This window comes from Rhynchophorus ferrugineus, unplaced genomic scaffold (assembly GCF_030347505.1).
Source record: "Rhynchophorus ferrugineus isolate W39M unplaced genomic scaffold, kcgeb_rfMv2 rfM9, whole genome shotgun sequence".
Lineage (NCBI taxonomy): Eukaryota > Metazoa > Arthropoda > Insecta > Coleoptera > Curculionidae > Rhynchophorus > Rhynchophorus ferrugineus.
In genome coordinates, this window is record NW_027472588.1 from 28479838 (window position 1) to 28499927 (window position 20090).

A 20090-nucleotide genomic window follows, 5' to 3' on the forward strand; every position below is an offset into this window, starting at 1 on the left:
AGTGAATATTGCAAGGAAACGACCGCATGTTGCAAAAAAAAATATTTTGTTTCATCAAGACAACGCATCGAGTCACAAGTCAATAAAAACAAAGACAAAACTACATGAATTTAACTTCGAATTGCTCCATCGTCCACCCTATCCGCCAGATTTGACTTCCGGACACTATTGGTTGTTCGCAGACCTCAAAAATGCTCATCGGTAAGAAATTTCGCTCGAATGAAGAGTTTATCGCTGAAACTGAGGCCTATATTGATTTTCAAAAAAGATAAGTCGTTCTGCAAAAGTTGTATTGAAATGTAAGAGCGGCGCTGGAATAATTGTGTGCTCTTAATGGACATTACATTGATAAATATAGCCAATTTTGAACATTTTTTGAAAACAAAGCGTTTTGTTTCTTTCGCCCGGGACTTTTCAGCCCACATGTTAATTATTTAAGAGAGTGGCGGTATATTGGTTAGAGAACTATAAAATCAGATAACACTGTATAATGTTAAATATTGAATGAATGAATAACATTTTATACGCCCAATAAGATGAGTTTTATTATCTACGAAAATATATGATTGTTTTATAGGCAGAATCAACTACACGATATCAAGCAAACGAACAATAAATAATATGGCAGACAGTTGAATAGATAATCGAAAAATTTTGTCATTGCCACAACGATGGTGCGTTGCATAATTCAATACAATACGTCCAAGAAACAAATAAACAATAGCATCATACTTTGGTTTGGATCTTATGACGTTATTTATAATAAACACGCCAGATTGCTTTCGGATTCACTTCGCACAATTTAACTCATTATATTATGGGCTGGGCCGACGGCTGTTTAGACGATAAATTGTATTAGACAATGGAATCTGCGTTATAATGACAGTCGGAAACAGAACAATTTTCCTGGCCATCGTACAACTTTACACGATTGAAAAAATAACAATGTCGGGTTAAAATTATTATGCGTTAGAAGCAGAACGTGTAAAATGCGCCAACAAACATTAGATTCCTTATTAATATTAAATTATCAGTCATTATTAGGGAAGATGAAATTATGTCATCATTTGACGAGGCTTTTACATATCAATTTTATCAAATGAGAGGCAGATAAATAAATCAACTCTATGATGGTTAAAACTATATCAGTTTACAGATTTGTTTGAATTAGGTGCTAATAATTATTCTGAACAGCGACCATGCGGAGTATCAATGTCAAACAACTGTTAAATTTAATATTTATCTACCTAAAATAATATTTTTCATTTATTATGATTATGATACATTCATTTATTATCATTGAGTTATTCAATGTATAACAGGTCAATTGAAAAGTCTCCGACCTACCATAGTAAAACACATTTTTTTGGCAAAATTAGTTTTTTTATTCAACACAATTCCCTTCAAGAGTGATACACTGATTATAGCGACTCTCCAACTTCTCGATACCATTTTTATAGTACGATTTATCCTTTGCTTCAAAATAGGCCTCCGTTTCATCGGTCGGACAACAGGAAATAGTCGTTGGAGGCCAGATCTGAAGAATACGGTGGATGAGGAAACAATCCGAAGCCCAATTCATGGATTTTTGCTATCGTTTTCACTGACTTGTGACACACGGTGCATTATCTTGGTGAATCAGCACTTTCTTTTTCTTCAAATGCGGCCGTTTTTCGGCGATTTCGACCTTCAAACGGTCCAATAATGCTATGTAATAGTCGCTGTTCATGGTCCTTCCTTTTTCAAGGTGGTTAATGAAAATTATTCCATGCGCATCCCAAAATACAGACGCCATAACCTTGCCAGCCGACTGTTGCGTTTTCCCACGCTTTATAGCGGGTTCATCGTGTGCACTCCACTCGGATGACTGTCGATTGGACTTCGGAGTGAAATGATGGAGCCATGTTTCATCAATTGTCACATATCGACGCTAAAACGGGTTTATTACGCTTGATCATCTTCAAATACTGCTCTGAATCATCAACTCGTCGTTGTTTTTGGTCAAAAGAGCTCACTTTTCTTCGGCACCCATTAGCACAGAGTTTTCTCATACCCAAATATTCATGAATGATATAATGTACACATTTAGTTGATCTCTTTATTGTGTCTGCTATTTCATTCAATTTCAATTTACGGTCATTTAAAATCATTTTGTTGATTTTTTAAATGTTTTCTTCGGTAACAACTTCTTTTGGGCGTCCACTGCGTTAACCGTCTTCGGTGCTCATTTCACCATGTCTAAACTTAGCATACCAATCATCATCGTTGGTTGATTTTCCTGGGGTAGTGTCCGGAAACTCGGCATCAACCAAATTTTGCTTCGACTGTATTTTTTCCTTTTAAAAAGCAATGTTTTGTCAACACGCGAAATTCCTTTTTATCCATTTTTTTCACAATAACAAAAGTTGCTTCACTCAAAATTGTATAATTCACAGACTAATGATCCGGCAGCTGTCAAATTTATACACGCATCTTTTGAGGCTAACTAAAAAACATATGGGTTTAATTGTGTTAGCGCCATCTCTGTGTCAGACCGGGGACTTTTCATTTGACTTGTTACAGAAGCTGATCATGAAACTATGAATTTTTTCGTAATTCCTTACCTTTATTATTTGATTTGAAGAAATCTGCTGCCTTCGTCACTACACGATCACAAACACAGTTCACACAGTTTAAAAAACTTTGACAGTTTTGGTATCAACTATTTAAATGCGGTGATTTTGATATCACTAGTATTAATGGGCCTCGCCTGGGGGACCAAAAAGTTTCGAATACAATACATTTCAAGGCTTATTGTTTGAAAATCGTATTTAATCTCAGAGAACTTACAGTCAGCGTTGAATTATAGACAGTTAATAAATCAATAGTTTCTAAACCTTTATATGGGATATGAATGATCTAAAACGTTTTAATCATTGCGGTTTCACTGGTCCATTGATTGATTGATGAAAAGTGGATCTATTGCGACAATCCCATGTGCAAACGGTCGTGGGTAAGTAGAGTTATCAGTAAGGTATCGTTTATATTACGCCCTGCTAAAACCGAATGAAACTGCTACTACAGATGTCTATCGATATCAATTTAACGAATTGAACAACCCATAGTTATAGAAAAGAACAGCAATATCTAGTAACAGGCGCTAAGTCATCCTTTTCCATGACATCACTCAGTTACACGTTGCTGGAGTTGTGAAGGATACACTGTAGCATCATAGCCTTTTCTGATTGCTACTTATGCAGATCGATATTGCATGACTTGGCTGGCTTCCGGTTTCGAAATACTGAAATGTTTCGAAGTGCAAAGATAGACTGATGTAACATTTTCTCAATTAATATATATTGTACCAAAAATAATCAGAATGCATAGAACCTCCTAATACTAATGATTATTCACATACTTTTAAAACATCAATATAATTATGTTTCATCACTCATCATGTCATGAAGTAATAACAACTTTTCAAGATTTAGTTGATAACTATGTGGGAATTATAGAACTTCTGAATCCTCATTACTGTCACGATTTATCCTTATGTGACCGGTTATTTTTTTATTCGAGAATGAGGAAAAGGCCCTACTCAGAAAAATACCTTAATACAGAACTAGATGTATGATGAATAAGAAATATTCTGAAAACTTTTATCAAACTGTGTGTTATCAATAATTGCATTTTAAACCTCTAATATTCTTTTGGGTACACATTTTTTAATAAAGGATGTTTTTCTCGCCGAAGTTTTTATATATAGAAGAATATGAAGCCTAAAATAGAGAAAAAAATCGGTATCGGTTCGATTTAAAAATAGAACCTTTTAAGCCTTGAATGGCTTCAATTTTTTTAACTTGTGTTTCACTGGGGATGTTTACATCATGAAAAAACTCTGACATATAAATGCTTTCAAACACATGTTCTATTTTTAATATATACTATGGTTTAAAATAAAATAAAAATAAAAATAAATCTATTACTTATTAACTTTATTAACATTTAAAAGAGATTTTGAAATAGTTTAATGTACAGACTTCGTATGTCAAATAGCATTATAGCATTGAACAGTTCGAACACACATTCATATACAAGCTTTGTTTTAGATACAGGCTGATACGAAAATATTATAATTCTCCTTTACTTTTTTCAAGTCCTTTAGTAGAGTATGCGATGAGGAATTTTTTAGGAGGATTTTTTAGCTATATTATTTTTCTTAATCGTATTTTACTGACATTACGCTTTAATTATTTTTATTGGATATCTTTATCATTTTTTAGGATAGGCAAGAATTCTATGGATGCGATCCCAAAAAACTGTTTGTCCTTTGAGCAAAATCATTCATCGGGCCATTTTCTAACTTCTTCGAAATTAGCGAAGTGCTGCTTTGCAAACTTGATAGTCGGACGGCTCAAGATTTAGCAAGTACGGCGGGTGCGACAATATGTGCTATTCAAGTGCTTTCAACGCTTCCATCACCATGTTTTGCTTTATGACACGGTGCGTTATCGTGCTGTAAAATAACTTTACCGTGTCCTCGGACTCATTCTGGGTGTTTTTGATCAATGTATGGTTCAAATTGATCATTTAGTGTCGGTAGCGATAACTATTAACTGTTTCACCAGGTTTCAACCGTTGATCATACACCACGTCACTCTGGTCCCACCAAGCACACATCTTTGTTTTGTAACCAAAATAATTTAGCTTTGGAATCGATCTGCCGGCTTCGCCATGGTTTTTGCCCTTAGGGTTTTCAAAATAAATCCACTTTTCATCATCCGTCACTATTCGATACATAAATGACTTCCTACATTGGTCGCTAATCGTTTTTAATCGATTCTGCCTTTTGACTTCTGATTTTTTTAAAAATGGGTTTGGGTCCTCCAATAACCCAGCAAGTGTTGCGGTTTTGCATCTTCAGTCTACTAGTACATTCTTTGTCTGGCACATGAAAATAACATGAATGTTCGAATAAAAGAATAGTCGCCTTACAGTATTGGTAAAAGAAACTTTTGAAGTGACTTTATTGTAGTTGCATTAATATTTCTGGACATTGTGTACATAAAGATAATATATTTATCTCTATATTATAATTAATGGGAAATGATAATCGTGTCCTAATTATTAGTAATAACTAACTTTTGGACTTTACAAAATACTAATTCTGTACAGTAACACGAAATTATTTTTTGGTCAAGAAAATTAAAATTGCATTTGAAATTTTCACCAAAAAGTATGTTTTCAAGTTCTAACTACAATAACTGTTTATACAACTATGTACAACTAGGAAAAGTATGTTTTCATTTCTTTGTTCTGTTTTTGACCACAATCTGTCATATAAAAATAACATCTGGTTTTTGCCTTCAACTTTTATCAGTTCCACAGTAACAGTTAATTGTTTGCTACGACGCATCTACCATTGAAACAACAATGATAAGTAGTAACAATTGGCTATAAAAACAATGTGGTTTGGTGGTGAGTTGGTAAAAGTAATTAAGTGGTAAAAGCTACTGAGTTGATAGTGATTATAAAATGACGAATCTCGAAAGAGGACATAATAGAGAAAAAAATACCAAAATAATTAATTAAGGAAAATTTTATCAATGAACAACACTAGTTGTCTTGTTACTTTTCGATAGACTATGTAAAGTATATACCCATTATTTACTATTTTAATAGTATTATTCATATTAAACACAAACAATTATAATTTTAATGTTTTATTATGAGTTGGATTTAATTCGTAGTAAAATAATTATATATGTTTATTATCTAAATTATTTTATATTCCTATAATTTTTTGTATGTTTCATTATTTTGATATTTGGTGAAATATTAGGTTAAAAAAGATTAAACTGAATTTTTGTTTTTTATATAAGGTAATAAATGTCCCAAATAATCGTAGTCACTAAGAATGCATAATGTAATTAAATATTATGGTTAATTAAATAACAAAATTATGTTTTTTATAGGTCAAAATGAGCTGTAAAATCCCACAATACAAACAAACCACTGAGGTACGCACATCGGACACCAGCAAGGATTCAGTGCAGTTACGCCAACCGAACTCCCGAATTTTCCCTCATTTTCCTGTAGCCCACGTAACATTGTTCTTGTCCACTATGGCCAAAACGAAAGGTTTTTACGCTAATTTGGCAGACAATCTATGCAGTGAAGAATCTTTTGCCGAGCAAAGGGGTAAAGTTTGCTGGAACGGTGAACGTATAGCTGAGTAAGTAATTTTTTTTTGTTACTAATAATCGCCCTGTGGTCGAAATTCGATCAAAACCTATTCAGTTAATCGTGTTTCTCCCAGAGTAGATTAAAGAGAATAATTTAAAAATGATATATTATCTTACTATAACTTGCTAAGATCAGAAATATATGTGATATATATTAATTATTCAACTTCAACATATTAAAATAATGAAAAATATGCACTTTTTTCACAGTTTAGAAACACTAGTAGTAGTTTTACAACAGAAAGAATACTAAAAGAAGGGAATGTATAACCATTATATGATATATTAACTTATTGACTCATGCACAATTAATAAAAAGTTAAAAGAGTAAAATAGTACGTATAAAATTACTACAATGGGTTTGGGTCCTCCTCCAATAACCCAGCAAATGTTGCGGTTTTGCATCTTCAAACTTTGTCAGTCTACTAGTACATTCTTTGTCTAGCACATGGAAATAACATGAATGTTCGAATAAAAGAATAGTCGCCTTACAGTGTTGGTATAAGAAACTTTTGAAGTGACTTTATTGTAGATGGATTAATATTTCTGGACATTGTGTACATAAAGATAATATATTTATCTCTATATTATAATTAATGGTAAATGATAATCGTGTCCTAATTATTAGTAATAACTAACTTTTGGACTTTACGAAATACTAATTCTGTACAATAACACCAATAATTATTTTTTGGTCAAGAAAATTAGTTAATCATGTTTCTCCCAGAGTAGATTAAAGAGAATAATTTAAAAATGATATATTATCTTACAAAAACTTGCTTTGGCAAAATTTTCAATATAAGATCAGAAAGATATGTGATTAAATGAGATAAGAAGGAAGATTATGTGATTTAATAAAAAGTTAAATGAGTAAAATAGTACATATAAAATTATGAGATATTTTATTACATTTATAATATATTTACTAAAATTCTCTGAACCAAAGCATAGTATATAAGTATATATGATTATTCTTAGTCAAACTCATAATCTAAATCTTAATCTAGAGACTATTCTAACTTAATCCAGAGATTATTATATCTCATTCTATCTAATCAGACTAAATACGAATAAAATAATCTTGAAATTATTATTTGATTTTAACACTATACCATTTATGCAAGTTATCTACTTAATTTTATTTTTTAGTTCATAATTATCAGTTAAAATATACATTGAAAAACTTATTTGATAAAAGAATAATTTCATTATCTAAAACTTTCGATGAATGAATGAAATCACTTGGTTCGGTTTTACGTCCAGAAATCTCAGTAGTTTTATAGTGAAGCCAGAAAAGTGACAAAAAGTCATCTGTCAAAACGGCACAATCATGTATATATATATATATATATATATATATATATATATATATATATATATATATATATATATATATACATATATTAATTAATGTTTGAAATATAAAGTTTCCTCAAAGTTCCCCAATCAGTTATTTGCCAATGCAATTTAACTTTTTATAACACGAATTATGTTTTAGATGACACCTGTGAGTAATATACAATAATTTATACTTTTTAAATACATATAACATAAATGTATATAAATATATATATATATATATATATATATATATACAGGAAATAAGCAAAATAATACGAACACTTGACAATATTTACTGTAAAATTGACTTGTTAAATATTTATTTAGTAATAAGATGTTGTGCCAGCATTTTCTTTTGAAATAGCTCCGCGGGATAGATTTATATAGTGCCTGAATAGTTTCCAATGGAATGTTGAGCCATTCTTGTACAAAAACATCCGTCAATAGCTTCAATGGTGTCGAACATTAAAATTTAACAAAGAACTAAGACAGTCCAGATTAAAGACTTCTTTCCTCATACACAAACCCAGCCATTTGTAGGAAACAACGTAAATAATGATTTATCGGACCACACCACATTCTTCCAATCATTATGTGTCCAGGTTATATACACTCGTTGCAATACTTCTTTCGCGGCTTAGCTTTGGCTTCTATTATAAAGAATTTCGCAATCAAAGCTTTTCCATTAAGTGAAGCTCTCTCAAGTGAGTGTTCAGTTCTGCTGTCACTTTTGCCGCGATAGTTTTATATTGTCTGGTCATAATCTTTTTTAATATTCGTCGGTCTCTATCGGTTAACTTTGGATTTTGCCCAGTATTTTTTTTGCCGATGATGTTTTAACATGTTTTATGTATGTTGTCATTCCCGTACATATTGATGGTCGCGAAACGTGAAACAACATCTGATAAATAACCCATTTCACCGATCTCTTGTTTTTACCCTCGCACAATAAAGCGTATAATATAACTTACAAGACTTGGTATGGAAACCGAGCAATACTTAAGCATTGTATTATTTATACGGAAGCAGTATTGCCAACATATAACAAAGTGTACTATATTGCACAGTGTTTATACTATAATATATTCAAAGTTTTTTTAGTAATGCGTCATGGATATTTGTGACGTCGAAACATTGCAATGTTGCCGCATCAATTCTAAGTTTTAGTTCAGTTTGGCTTTGACATATAAGAAAATTCTAATATAAATAAAATAATTGAACAGAAATGTTATCAAATATAATTTATTTTAACATTATAGTACATCTAATACATATATTATCGAAGGACTTAAAAATACAATTAAGAACACAGGTATAAAGTTTGTAGGTTAGATTTGTTTTTGTTAAGTATTTTCCACACCACTCATGAGGTAGAATTTCTAGACGCGGTTTTTTGTGTAGTGGTATCCCCCTGAAGGCCTAACCCATCTAATTAACAATTGTATATCTGAAAAACCTAAACGTTTAGTTCTTGTTTCTTTCGATGGTGTGTTTACTTGTTAAGTCATCTTGGTATCACTGTATATTTTATTTCTTCTGCTACTGTCTGTGTACACCATTCTTCATAAAATTAATCACTGAATTCTGTCTAATGCATTTATCATATCTACAAAACAGTTAGTATTCATTATCTCCTCATACTTTCTAACCTAACGCTCATGTTTTATTTTGAACAATTACAATCATATCTGCGCACACAAATATTTCAGGCCCTACAATACAATTTTCTACAGTTATATTCAATTAATTATGTGCATATAGTTCTTTCCACTCTCATCGCTCTGTCTCAGGAATTTCCAGCATTGCGCAGCATTACTTTCTGACTCACTGTCCAATTCAATCACTAAACTGTTAATTTCTAATTTGTCTAAAACATGTTTATGATTCGACCATTTATCAATTACTTCCTCTGGTTGTCTTATCGAGTTCATCGAAACCGAAGGTGTTATGGTTAACAATGCTTCCTTCCAAATATCCAAATAGTTTTTGAAGGAATATCCTTCTCGACCAGCAATATATCTGCAATTATTTGTAAATATAATGACCAACAAAACCTAATCGAATGCAATTGTAACTTTTACCTTTTTCCATAAATTTTTGTTGTCTTCACACTTTTTGTGTTTAAGAGTGCCATAATGAACCATTTTGAAATATTCAAGTTTCATCAAGATGCACAAATTCAAATAGTTTATCTTCCTTGGTCTTATTTTAGTCCTTTAAAAATTGAATTATTTTTAAGGCAATGTCTGGAAGTTCCAGCTCTTCGAGGGTTATCTTTACACCCTTTAAACTCTATGTCCTGTAAGAATGTATGAAAGGATCTCTTACATTACTATGTAATATGTCGATGTCTTATATTACTCAAAAAGCTGTATGTTCTCTTTTATGTATATTTTCCAGGCAGATAATTTTCTCTAAAATAATTTTACTAAATTATATTTATATCGATAAAATAGTTTGTGTACTTACTGTTCTTATACATTTCGTATATTTGGTCTCGAATAGAGCCAATATCGGGATGGTCAAGATTCTTCATCCACTTTGTATGTGGAAGGGTTTTCTTGGGTGAATTTAACGTATTATTCTTTATTTTGTAAGCGATGTTGTTCACAATACCCACACTAATATTTAGCGCGGCAACAACCTGCTAAAGACATTTTCACTAAAATTGTAGGGACTTATATTATTTAATATCATCAATAATTACCACTTTAACAGAAATTATAAGCAAAAGGGAGACTCCATTATCTCGTTCTTTTTCGAAATAATTTATTAAAGCCGCAATCAATTTGTGACTATTTATTGTTTTCGCCATCGCCAAACGAAATGATATCATATATTACAGAGCGATTTAAAATTTATCAAAATAATCAAACCGCTAAAATAACGTTTGTCGTTTTTTAATCTGCAGTAATAATAACCAATACTTTGAATAATTTTGCAACGCAAAATTCTTTAATGCAATAGTGTTAAGAGGTTATAACTCTTACCTATAAATTATTCACGACATCACAAACATCCATGACGCATTACTAAAAAAACTTTGAATGAACTATAGTTTGCCTCTCTCCTGTACATATAAACCAAGCACCGAAAGAAAGAATGACTGTAATTAGTAAATAACATAGAAAAAAATAGAAGGCATTACTCGATGAAAAACATAAAATAATTTTGTAAAATCATTTATAGTTACGTAACAAACAATTTTCACACGTTAAAATTCATGGGAATGATTCACAAGAAAGCAAAAGCATCTTTTTAACCACAAACAAACGAACCAAACTAAATTGTCTTCTAGTAAAGATGTTAAATCAGGCTATATAAAACTTAGCAACTTAGAAAATAGGTATACATATGTTTCAGTGGCATAACAATTTAAAGGAACCTATTGAAAATAACCTTGTAGGAAACAACTATAATGATCACTAAAACAACAATATAAAAATGCTTTTTAATTACTTTCTACGCATATTAAATGAATGTTCAGTGGATTTTAAGAGTGATCTATCATCGGATATCTTAAAAATTTCTTTTTGTTCGGTATAGGATGCATTAAGATCCACTCAAACCTCCAACAATAGGGGTACTTGAAATGAATAGAGTTTCCTATAAGAGATATTATATATGGGCTATAAAAAAGACTGAGCAATTGGCTTAAACAAAAGACGCATAGTAACGTTATAGTAGGAATTTTAACAGCGCTAAACTGGACTAGTGTATAATTTTTCGATATTAAAATTGGTTGTAGAATTTTAAGCTGTTTTTATAAATCAAGATTGAAATATTGTAGGTCAACCGGAATAATCAATATAGACTAGCAAGTATAGAAGACAAACTAAAAGTTGTCACAAGTAAATTATGGTTTTAATTACATGACACTATTAATGACATTATTAGGGGTTATTTGTAACAAATAAACTCAATATATAGAAGTAAAAGCAGTTTGTAGCTTGATTAAGTCATATTATGTTAAATTGGATCCGACAAATTAGGTTTGTCGAAAAACATAAACATTTTGTCCCATATTTAAAAAAATAACGAGTCTTTTTATCAATCTAATCTATCAATATCAGTATCTATCAATATGTGTCAATATCAGTATATATCAATATCTATCAATTTTCTTCTGTTATAGTACTAAAATTTGAAAATATCTAGATATATTTGTTTTAAACGTGTTCTTGTGGCCATCAAAATAATTAATCTATGATATATCGGTGTCAAAAATAATTTCCTTGATTTTCTTGACGATTAATTATATTTAGAAATGCATTTGCTGATATAAAATTTGATTGAGAATATTAATTAAATTAAGTACTAATTAAATTGTACTAATTACAATTGATTTCTGGTACCGTTAAATAACATTTAAATAATATAACATAATAACAATTACAGAATAATAAAAAGATATATAACAGTTCTTGCTTACAATATTATCTTTTGGTATTGAACTATTTGGTTCATATCTATATGAGGCTGACGGCACATATTAGCCTATTTCAAGAACATATGTTGAGAAACATAACATAACATAAACAAAACAAACATATATAATGCATCATGGATATTCGTGACGTCGAAATATTGCAATGTTGCCGAATTAACTCTGAGTTTTAGGTCAGTTTGGCTTTGATATACAAAAAAATTTTAATCTAAATAGAATAACTGAACAAAAATTTTATTAAGTATAATTTATATTAATATTATAGTAAATCTAATACATAAGGACTTAAAATTACAATTAAGACACCGCTATAATAGTTTGTAGGTTAGATTTGTTTTGTTTACATTGAACTCTTTTCCACACCATCCATGAGGTAGAGTTTCTAGGCGCATTTTTTATGTAGTGTTATCCCCCTGGAGGCCCTGGAGGTCTAATCCCTCTAACTAACAATTGTATGTCTGAGAAACGTATTTTATTTTCATATTTACTTTTTTCGTTTAGTTCTTATTTCCTTCAATGGTTTGTTTACTTGTCAAGTTATCCTGGTATCACTGTGTATATTTTATGTCTTCTTCTACTATCTGTGTACACCATTCTTCATAAAATTAATCACTGGATTATGTCTAATGCATTTACCATATCCAGAAATCAGTTATTCATTCTCTCGTAATACGTTGTAACCTAATGCTCATGTTTAATTTTAAACAATTACAATCATATCTTTCACGCCCTATAATAATATTTTCTGCTATCTTCAATTAATTATGTGCATACCTTTAGTACCAACAAATCTAACCTACAAACTTTATACCTGTGTTCTTAATTGTAGTTTTAAGTCCTTCGATAACATTTGTATTAGATGTACTATAATGTTAAAATATATTATATTTGATAACATTTTTGTTCAATTATTTTATTTACATTAGAATATTTTTCTATGTCAAAGCCAAACTGAATTAAAACTCAGAGTTGATGAGGCAACATTGCAATGTTTTGGCATCCCAAATATCCACGATGCATTACTAAAAACCTTTGAATAGACTATAGAACCTCTCAGTTTATTTCCGTTAAGAAGAAAAACATTACATTTGTACTTACTTCTTGTTTTGTCTTTTTGTTATTTTAAAGATTCTAATGACCTGAACACACGAGTGCTGGTACTAGCATTCAACTTTAGCAGCCATATTTTCCTTTTCTATAGGTAAAACAAAGGATCCACAAATATATACATATTATGTATTTTAATTCAATTATCGATGTAGACTATAATGAAAAACTTATTATTTATATTACCATGACATTAACTCCAGGAAATCACCAGGCTACGATTTAATAACAGGAGAATTACAGCAAAAACTACCAAGAAAGGGAATTATAAAACTCGCCAACTTGACCAATACAGCATTTAGATTAAAACATGTCCCAGACATTTGGAAGATGGCGGAAATTATAATGATCCCAAAACCTGGGAAGTCACCAAACAAAATAAGAGCCTATAGGCCTATATCACTGCTGCCAGTAATATCAAACGTTTTTGAAAAACTCCTGTTGAAAATAGTAAAACCGATCATAGAGAGAAAAAACCTAATACCAACACACCAGTTTGGGTTCGTTAACAAGCACTCAATAATTGACCAGATCCACAGAATAACAGATGTCATTGAAAAAGCCTACGAAAGTAAAAAAGTATGCTCAGCTATATTTTTAGATGTAGCACATAAGGTTTGGCATGAAGGCCTTGTTCATAATCTACAGAAAATACTACCAAAACAACACACCGAACTATTAAAATCATACATTACAACCAGAATGTTCAGAGTCAAACAAGAAGAAGCTTACTCTACAATAAAAGAAGCTAAAGCAGGTGTACCACAAGGAAGTGTACTGGGACCAATACTTTATCTACTCTAAACTTGCTACATTTGCTGATGATACTGCGATTATAGCTGTCGGAGACAATAGTGAAGAAGCCTCACGAAAATTACAACAGGCAAGTGACAATATAAATAACTGGACACAAGCTTGGAAAATAAGAATTAATGAAAGTAAATCTGCACATGTGCAGTTCACCTATAAACAGACCGTACAAGCACCAATAACATTAAATGACACTATCATTACATATAGCAACAACGCTAAATATCTTGCAATGAATCTCGATGCAAAACTTCGCTGGAAGGAACATATAAAGAAGAAAAGAAAAGAACTGAAATTGAAATATAGGAAAATATACTGGCCAATTGAAAGAAAATCACAATTAACAGTACATAATAAATTGCTATTATATAAGCAAATACTAAAACCTATATGGACATACGGAGTTCAATTATGGTGATGTTCTGCAAAGAGTAACATAAATCCAATACAAATTTTTCAGAACAAAGTCCTGAGAGGTATTGTGGGAGCACTCAAATACTATAGGACTGATTACCTACATCGAGACCTTCGGATACCCACAGTGAGTCAAGAAATCAAGAGAATTACAAGGGGCCATGAGGAAAGACTCCATTCTCATACAAATATTGAAATATTGCAACTATTGGACACCACCAGAACAGGACACAGACTCAAAAGAATCAAACCATCTGATCTTGTATAAACATTATTTCACCAGAGACTGAGATAGGGTCCTCCTAGTTATATACCTAGATTTAGTTATTATAAAGACAAATAGGTTAGACGGAAACGACTAGTAAGAATATATTAATTAAATAATAAAATAATAAAAAATATTAGAGCATTTTGGTTATGCAATGCTTTTACACATTTAGGTCTATCAGTCTGTCTGCCTAGTCTGAGATACAAAGAACAAACCTTCCTGTTCAGATCATTAATGTAGGAGCTCATAAGAGATTTTCTTAAGTGTATCATTGTTTACATTTAAGAACTATTTCTGAGTTGGAGCAGAATTCAATAATTCACTCTATTTGAATTTATACATTATTTTTGTTTGAAATTCTATAATAATGATGGCATAAAAATAAATGTTCTTAAAATTATAAACAAATATAGAAAAAAAAACAATATAACCTAAAATAACCAGCAAATTGTCAAATCATGAGACATACACATGTCTTCTACCACCAGCCCTGGAATGATTTAGATGCATAATGAATATGGTTATCATTGGCCCATTTATGTTCTCCATTAAGTCATTAAATATCATAACTACTGACTGTTTAGATACCTAAAAAACTATTGTAGAGAGGAAGATTGTCAAAGTTGAAGCCTATTTTAAAACCAAACAATCACGTTTTTATCACTTTTGAAGGAAATTGAATTTAAAACGTAAAAATTTTATTGATCCGGAACTGTAGTAATGTGACCCATTTGTTCGTTGCCATTAGGTTTATTTTCTTGTGTTCATTTTGGTTTAAAATATTTATAATCCCAGGGAACGCCATAACATATTCCGATCATTCAAGGAGATCCAACAAAATCAGTTCCGTTTTTTTATCTAATCTAAGTCATACTAATAAACAGAAAGACCATAATGGTGATTTATGAGACCCAATTAGGGTTCCGGAAACTGACAAACAATTTCAAGAAGTTTAATGTGGGAAAATTAACTTTTCGGTTTTTTCTCGTTTTTGCCTTCGAGCACCCCTCCCACAAAAATGAGATTTTCTTTTGCCGATTTGGAAACTTTTCGACGGAAAAATGAGTGTTTAAGAGAAGATTGGGTTATAATAAAAGTGGCGAGCGATGGCTGTCAGGTGTCCAATAAAATTTTACGTCATTTGTCTGAGATTGCTTCAGCCATTGCGGCTACGAACTCGGGTGAAAATATATTTATTGTAGACGTTCCCTTTTATATTTGTACGTGTTTCCACATCAAAAAGTAAATGTTTACAGCTGCTTTAATATAGTAATTTAACTGACATATGTATTATGTATAAAGGAAATGTAATCTTCTATATATATTATATAAAAATGAATTGCATTTGATTAATCATTGGGCCAGGATCTTATTCAATCAATGTCACGTGACCAATAAGACTTACAATAAAATGCAAGTATAATTGTTTATAAAACTTATAATAAAATTATATAAATGTAAATGTGTTAAAATTTAAATGAAAAAGTTATAAATATAACATATAACAGGTCAATTGAAAAGTCCCCAGCCTACCATAGTAAAACATATTTTTTGGCAAAATTGTTTTTTTTTATTCAACATAATTCCCCTCAAAGGTGATACACTGATTACAGCGACCCTCCAACTTTTCGATGCCATTTTTGTAGTACGATTTGTCCTTTGTTTCAAAATAGGCCTCAGTTTCGGCGATCACCTCTTGATTCGACGAAAATTTCTTACCAGCGAGCATTCTTTTGAGATCTGAGAACAGGAAATTGTCGCTGGGGGCTAGATCTGGAGAATACGGTGGATGGATGGATTTTTGCCGTCGTTTTCACTGACTTGTGACACGGTGCATTGTCTTGGAGAAGTAGCACTTTCTTTTTCGTTATGGGACCGTTTTTCGGCGATTTCGTCCTTCAAACGGTCCCATAACGCTATGTAGTAGTCGCTGTTGATGGTCTTTCCTATTTCAAGGTAGTCAATGAAAATTATTCCATGCGGATCTCAAAATACAGACGCCATAACCTTGCCAACCGACTGTTGCGTTTTCGGAGCTGGTTTATCATGTGCAGTCCACCCGAATCACTGTCGATTGGACTTCGAAGTGAAATGCAAAAACCCGGATTTATTACGCTTGATCATCTTCAAGCACTGCTCCGAATCATTAGCTTGTCGTTGTTTTTGGTCAAAACTGAGCTCGCGCGGCACCCACTTTGCACAGAGCTTTCTCATACCCAATTATTCGTGAATGATATGATGTACACGTTCAGTTGACATCTTTAGAGTGTCTGCTATTTCATTTAATTTCAATTTACGGCCATTCAAAATTATTTTGTGGATTTTTTAAATGTTTTCGTCAGTAACAACCTCTTTTGTGCGTCCACTGCCTTCAACGTCTTCGGTCCTCATTTCACCACGTCTGAACTTAAACTCGGCAACAAATCAAGTTTTTGCTTCAACTGTGTTTTTTCCCTTCAAAAAGCAATATTTTATCAACACGCGAAATTCCTTTTTATCCATTTTATTCACAATAACAAAAGTTGCTTCACTCAAAATGCTATAATTCACATACATTCATATCCGACTGCTGTCAAATTTATACACGCATCTTTTAATTCTAGTAGCGCCATCTATGTGTCAGGCCGGGGACTTTTCAATTGACTTGTTAAATAAAAAGTAATTACCTAAAGTATAATAACCTTTACTCTTTTTCATATTTCTTATTTATATAAATTGTTATTGTTATTATGTTGTGTATATTGGTTGTTAGCATGCTGCTATCAACTTAAATAAGATTTATCAAAGTTTCAATCTTTTTGTTCGCCCTTATAGTGAAAGTAGGCTAATTCTGTGCCTGTAAATATTTTATTTACTTTTTGAACACAAAAATGTATTGAGGCAAGCATAATTATTTTAAAATGAATTTTAATTATTTTATTATGAAAATTGTAGATCGGAGAATTAATATAATCAAAATGTATGATATATGTCAAAATGGAAGACATTTTCCAGAAAGTAATATTTTAAAGAACAGCAACCAAAAATTAAATGATGTATGTGATGTATGCTCTTGTTGTGGTAAAATCGAGTTAAATAAAAGAGACAACTCTATTAACAATTTAATAAAACAATTATGAGATACTATCTTGTATATAAAATCAGTCTTAACTTTGGTTTACGAATAGTGTTATTTTATTGTTACTGTATAACGTACTTGTTGAAGCATGATGATTTCAGGCTCCATGCGTTAGGTCCAAGAAAATCGTAGTTAAGTAATCTTGTCAAAATATTGATTCAGTATCTTAATAAGTATAGATTTCTTTAAGTAAATGGAACACTTCAAAATGCTTTACACTAACTAAAAATTTTCATATAGTGTAATCACATTTACCGTCAGTGTAAGCTTGCTATTTTCCTATTTGGACACATTTTGGGTTTAAACTCTGCTTACTATTTTCACGATTTCTTCTGTTGTTTCATGTTGATTCGATATCTTCTGATAAACTTTCTGAAGAGAAAAAGCGAAGGTCCGTTTTTTTTTAAATTTCTACACATACACTGATGTTTCATTATAATCAAATAACAATGATTATAATTAAGTCATATAAGCTCTAAAACATGCTACGTTTAGCATTGCGCCAAGCAAAGAAAAAATGGCGTCATAAACAGACAATTGCGTTAGGGAAATGAATTGAACCAATTAAATACCTTTTTAATGACAATTCAAACGAACCAATCGAACACGTTGAAAAAATGGTTTCAGTGCCTGCATTGATTGGTAAGACCACGCAAAACAATTCTCCGGTTTCGCCTATTTAATTTAATCCTCTTTAATTACTATATGTGGAAGGTTTTTTTATGCTGTATTAGTTTATATTATAGTGTCTCAACACTGACCGTTTAATACTATATAAGGATTTATATTTCATACAAATCTAGGTATTTTTTGCTAGGTAGATCGATTTAGTAACCTAAAAATCAAATGGAAAATAATGACAAATACGTAACATAACTGTGAGCTAACCGTAACGGTTCGAATAGTATTCTAAGTGGTAATATTTACCAAAAATGGAGTTGAAATATGTAGTGATTGTTTATGATAAATATTAGTAAATAATGAATACATATTTCGTAAAGGTATTTCACATTTATTATTATTTAGTTGCAAATTTAGTGTACCAGAACTTTAATTGACTTGGGTTGTCGAAGTCACTGATAACCAGTGATAGACAGAAAATGAGAATAATCGTATTGGTATGTCACAATTTCATTCCAGAATGGCTGGAAATCAAGTGGATACAGGAGGATAAATTACAATGTGTCACATCAAATACAACATCGGCGTGCGTTACAATTGAGGAACTGACAATTCATTTTCAATATTTTAGGGCAATAAAATACAGTGGTTAATCGAGATGGAGTTACCTGACGGTAGACAATTCTTCTCCTGTGTGAATTTTGGCCATATTTTAGTATAATCTTTTTTAATATTTGTCGGTCTATGTCAGTTAACTTTGGATTTTGTCCATTATTTCTTTACGCTGATGATGTTTTATCATATTTTGTGTATGCTACGATTACCGTACATACTGATGCTCGCGAAACGTTAAACAACATCTAATAGATCACACATTTCACCGATCGCTTCTTTGTACCCTCGCACAATAAAGCGTGTAATATAATCTACAAGACTTGATATGAAAACTAAGCAATACATAAACATCGTATTATTTATACGAAAGCAGTGCCAACATGCAACAAAGTATTCTATATATATTACAAATCAATTACAACTAGTATACTATATATAACAAAGTACATTATATTATTTTGCTTGTCTCCTGTATATATAAACCAAGCACCGAAAGAAAGAATGACTGTAATGAGTAAATAACATAGAGATTGGTTTCACCATTTCGAGAATGGTGATCTTAGTGTTGACAAGACAACCAAAAAAAATCGAAGCCAAAGAATTGAAGGTATTACTCAATGAAAAACGTAAAATAATTTTGTAAAATCATTTGTAGTTATGTAACAAACGGCTTTCACACGTTAAAATTCATGGGAATGATTCACAAGGAAGCAAAGACATCTTTTTGACCTCAAACAAACAAAGTGAACTAAATTGTCTTCTAATAAAGGTATTAAATCAGGCTATATAATAGGTAGAAACTTAGTAAATAGGCATACATATGTTTCAGTGACATAACAATTTGAAGGAACCTTATTAAAGACCATAACAAATTGTAGTCGGGAATCAAAACTTTCCAGCCAAATGGACCCAGCTACCTGACGGTAGACAATTCTACTATTGATGAATTTTGGCCGTATTTTAGTCTTCTACATCAGTCGTGTTGTTGATTAATTCTTTTTTTTTTATTTATTTATTCTAATTAGTTGTTGAGAGTGAAGATTACTTAACATCACTATCTTGCGCGTCCACGCTGGATTTACAACTGTTTGTCAAACTCCTCTGGGAATCTATCGCAATCAGTTT

The 20090-nt window shown here is 31.3% G+C and overlaps 1 protein-coding gene across 1 annotated transcript in view; it reads left to right on the plus strand.

Moving 5' to 3' along the window:
• Positions 1-20090, plus strand: part of dally (division abnormally delayed protein) — a 221490-nt gene that overhangs the window by 182711 nt on the left and 18689 nt on the right. The window contains exon 4 of the mRNA XM_076414196.1: positions 5955-6214. Coding sequence (XP_076270311.1) covers positions 5955-6214 — 260 coding nt within the window. The remainder of the gene's footprint in view (positions 1-5954; positions 6215-20090) is intronic.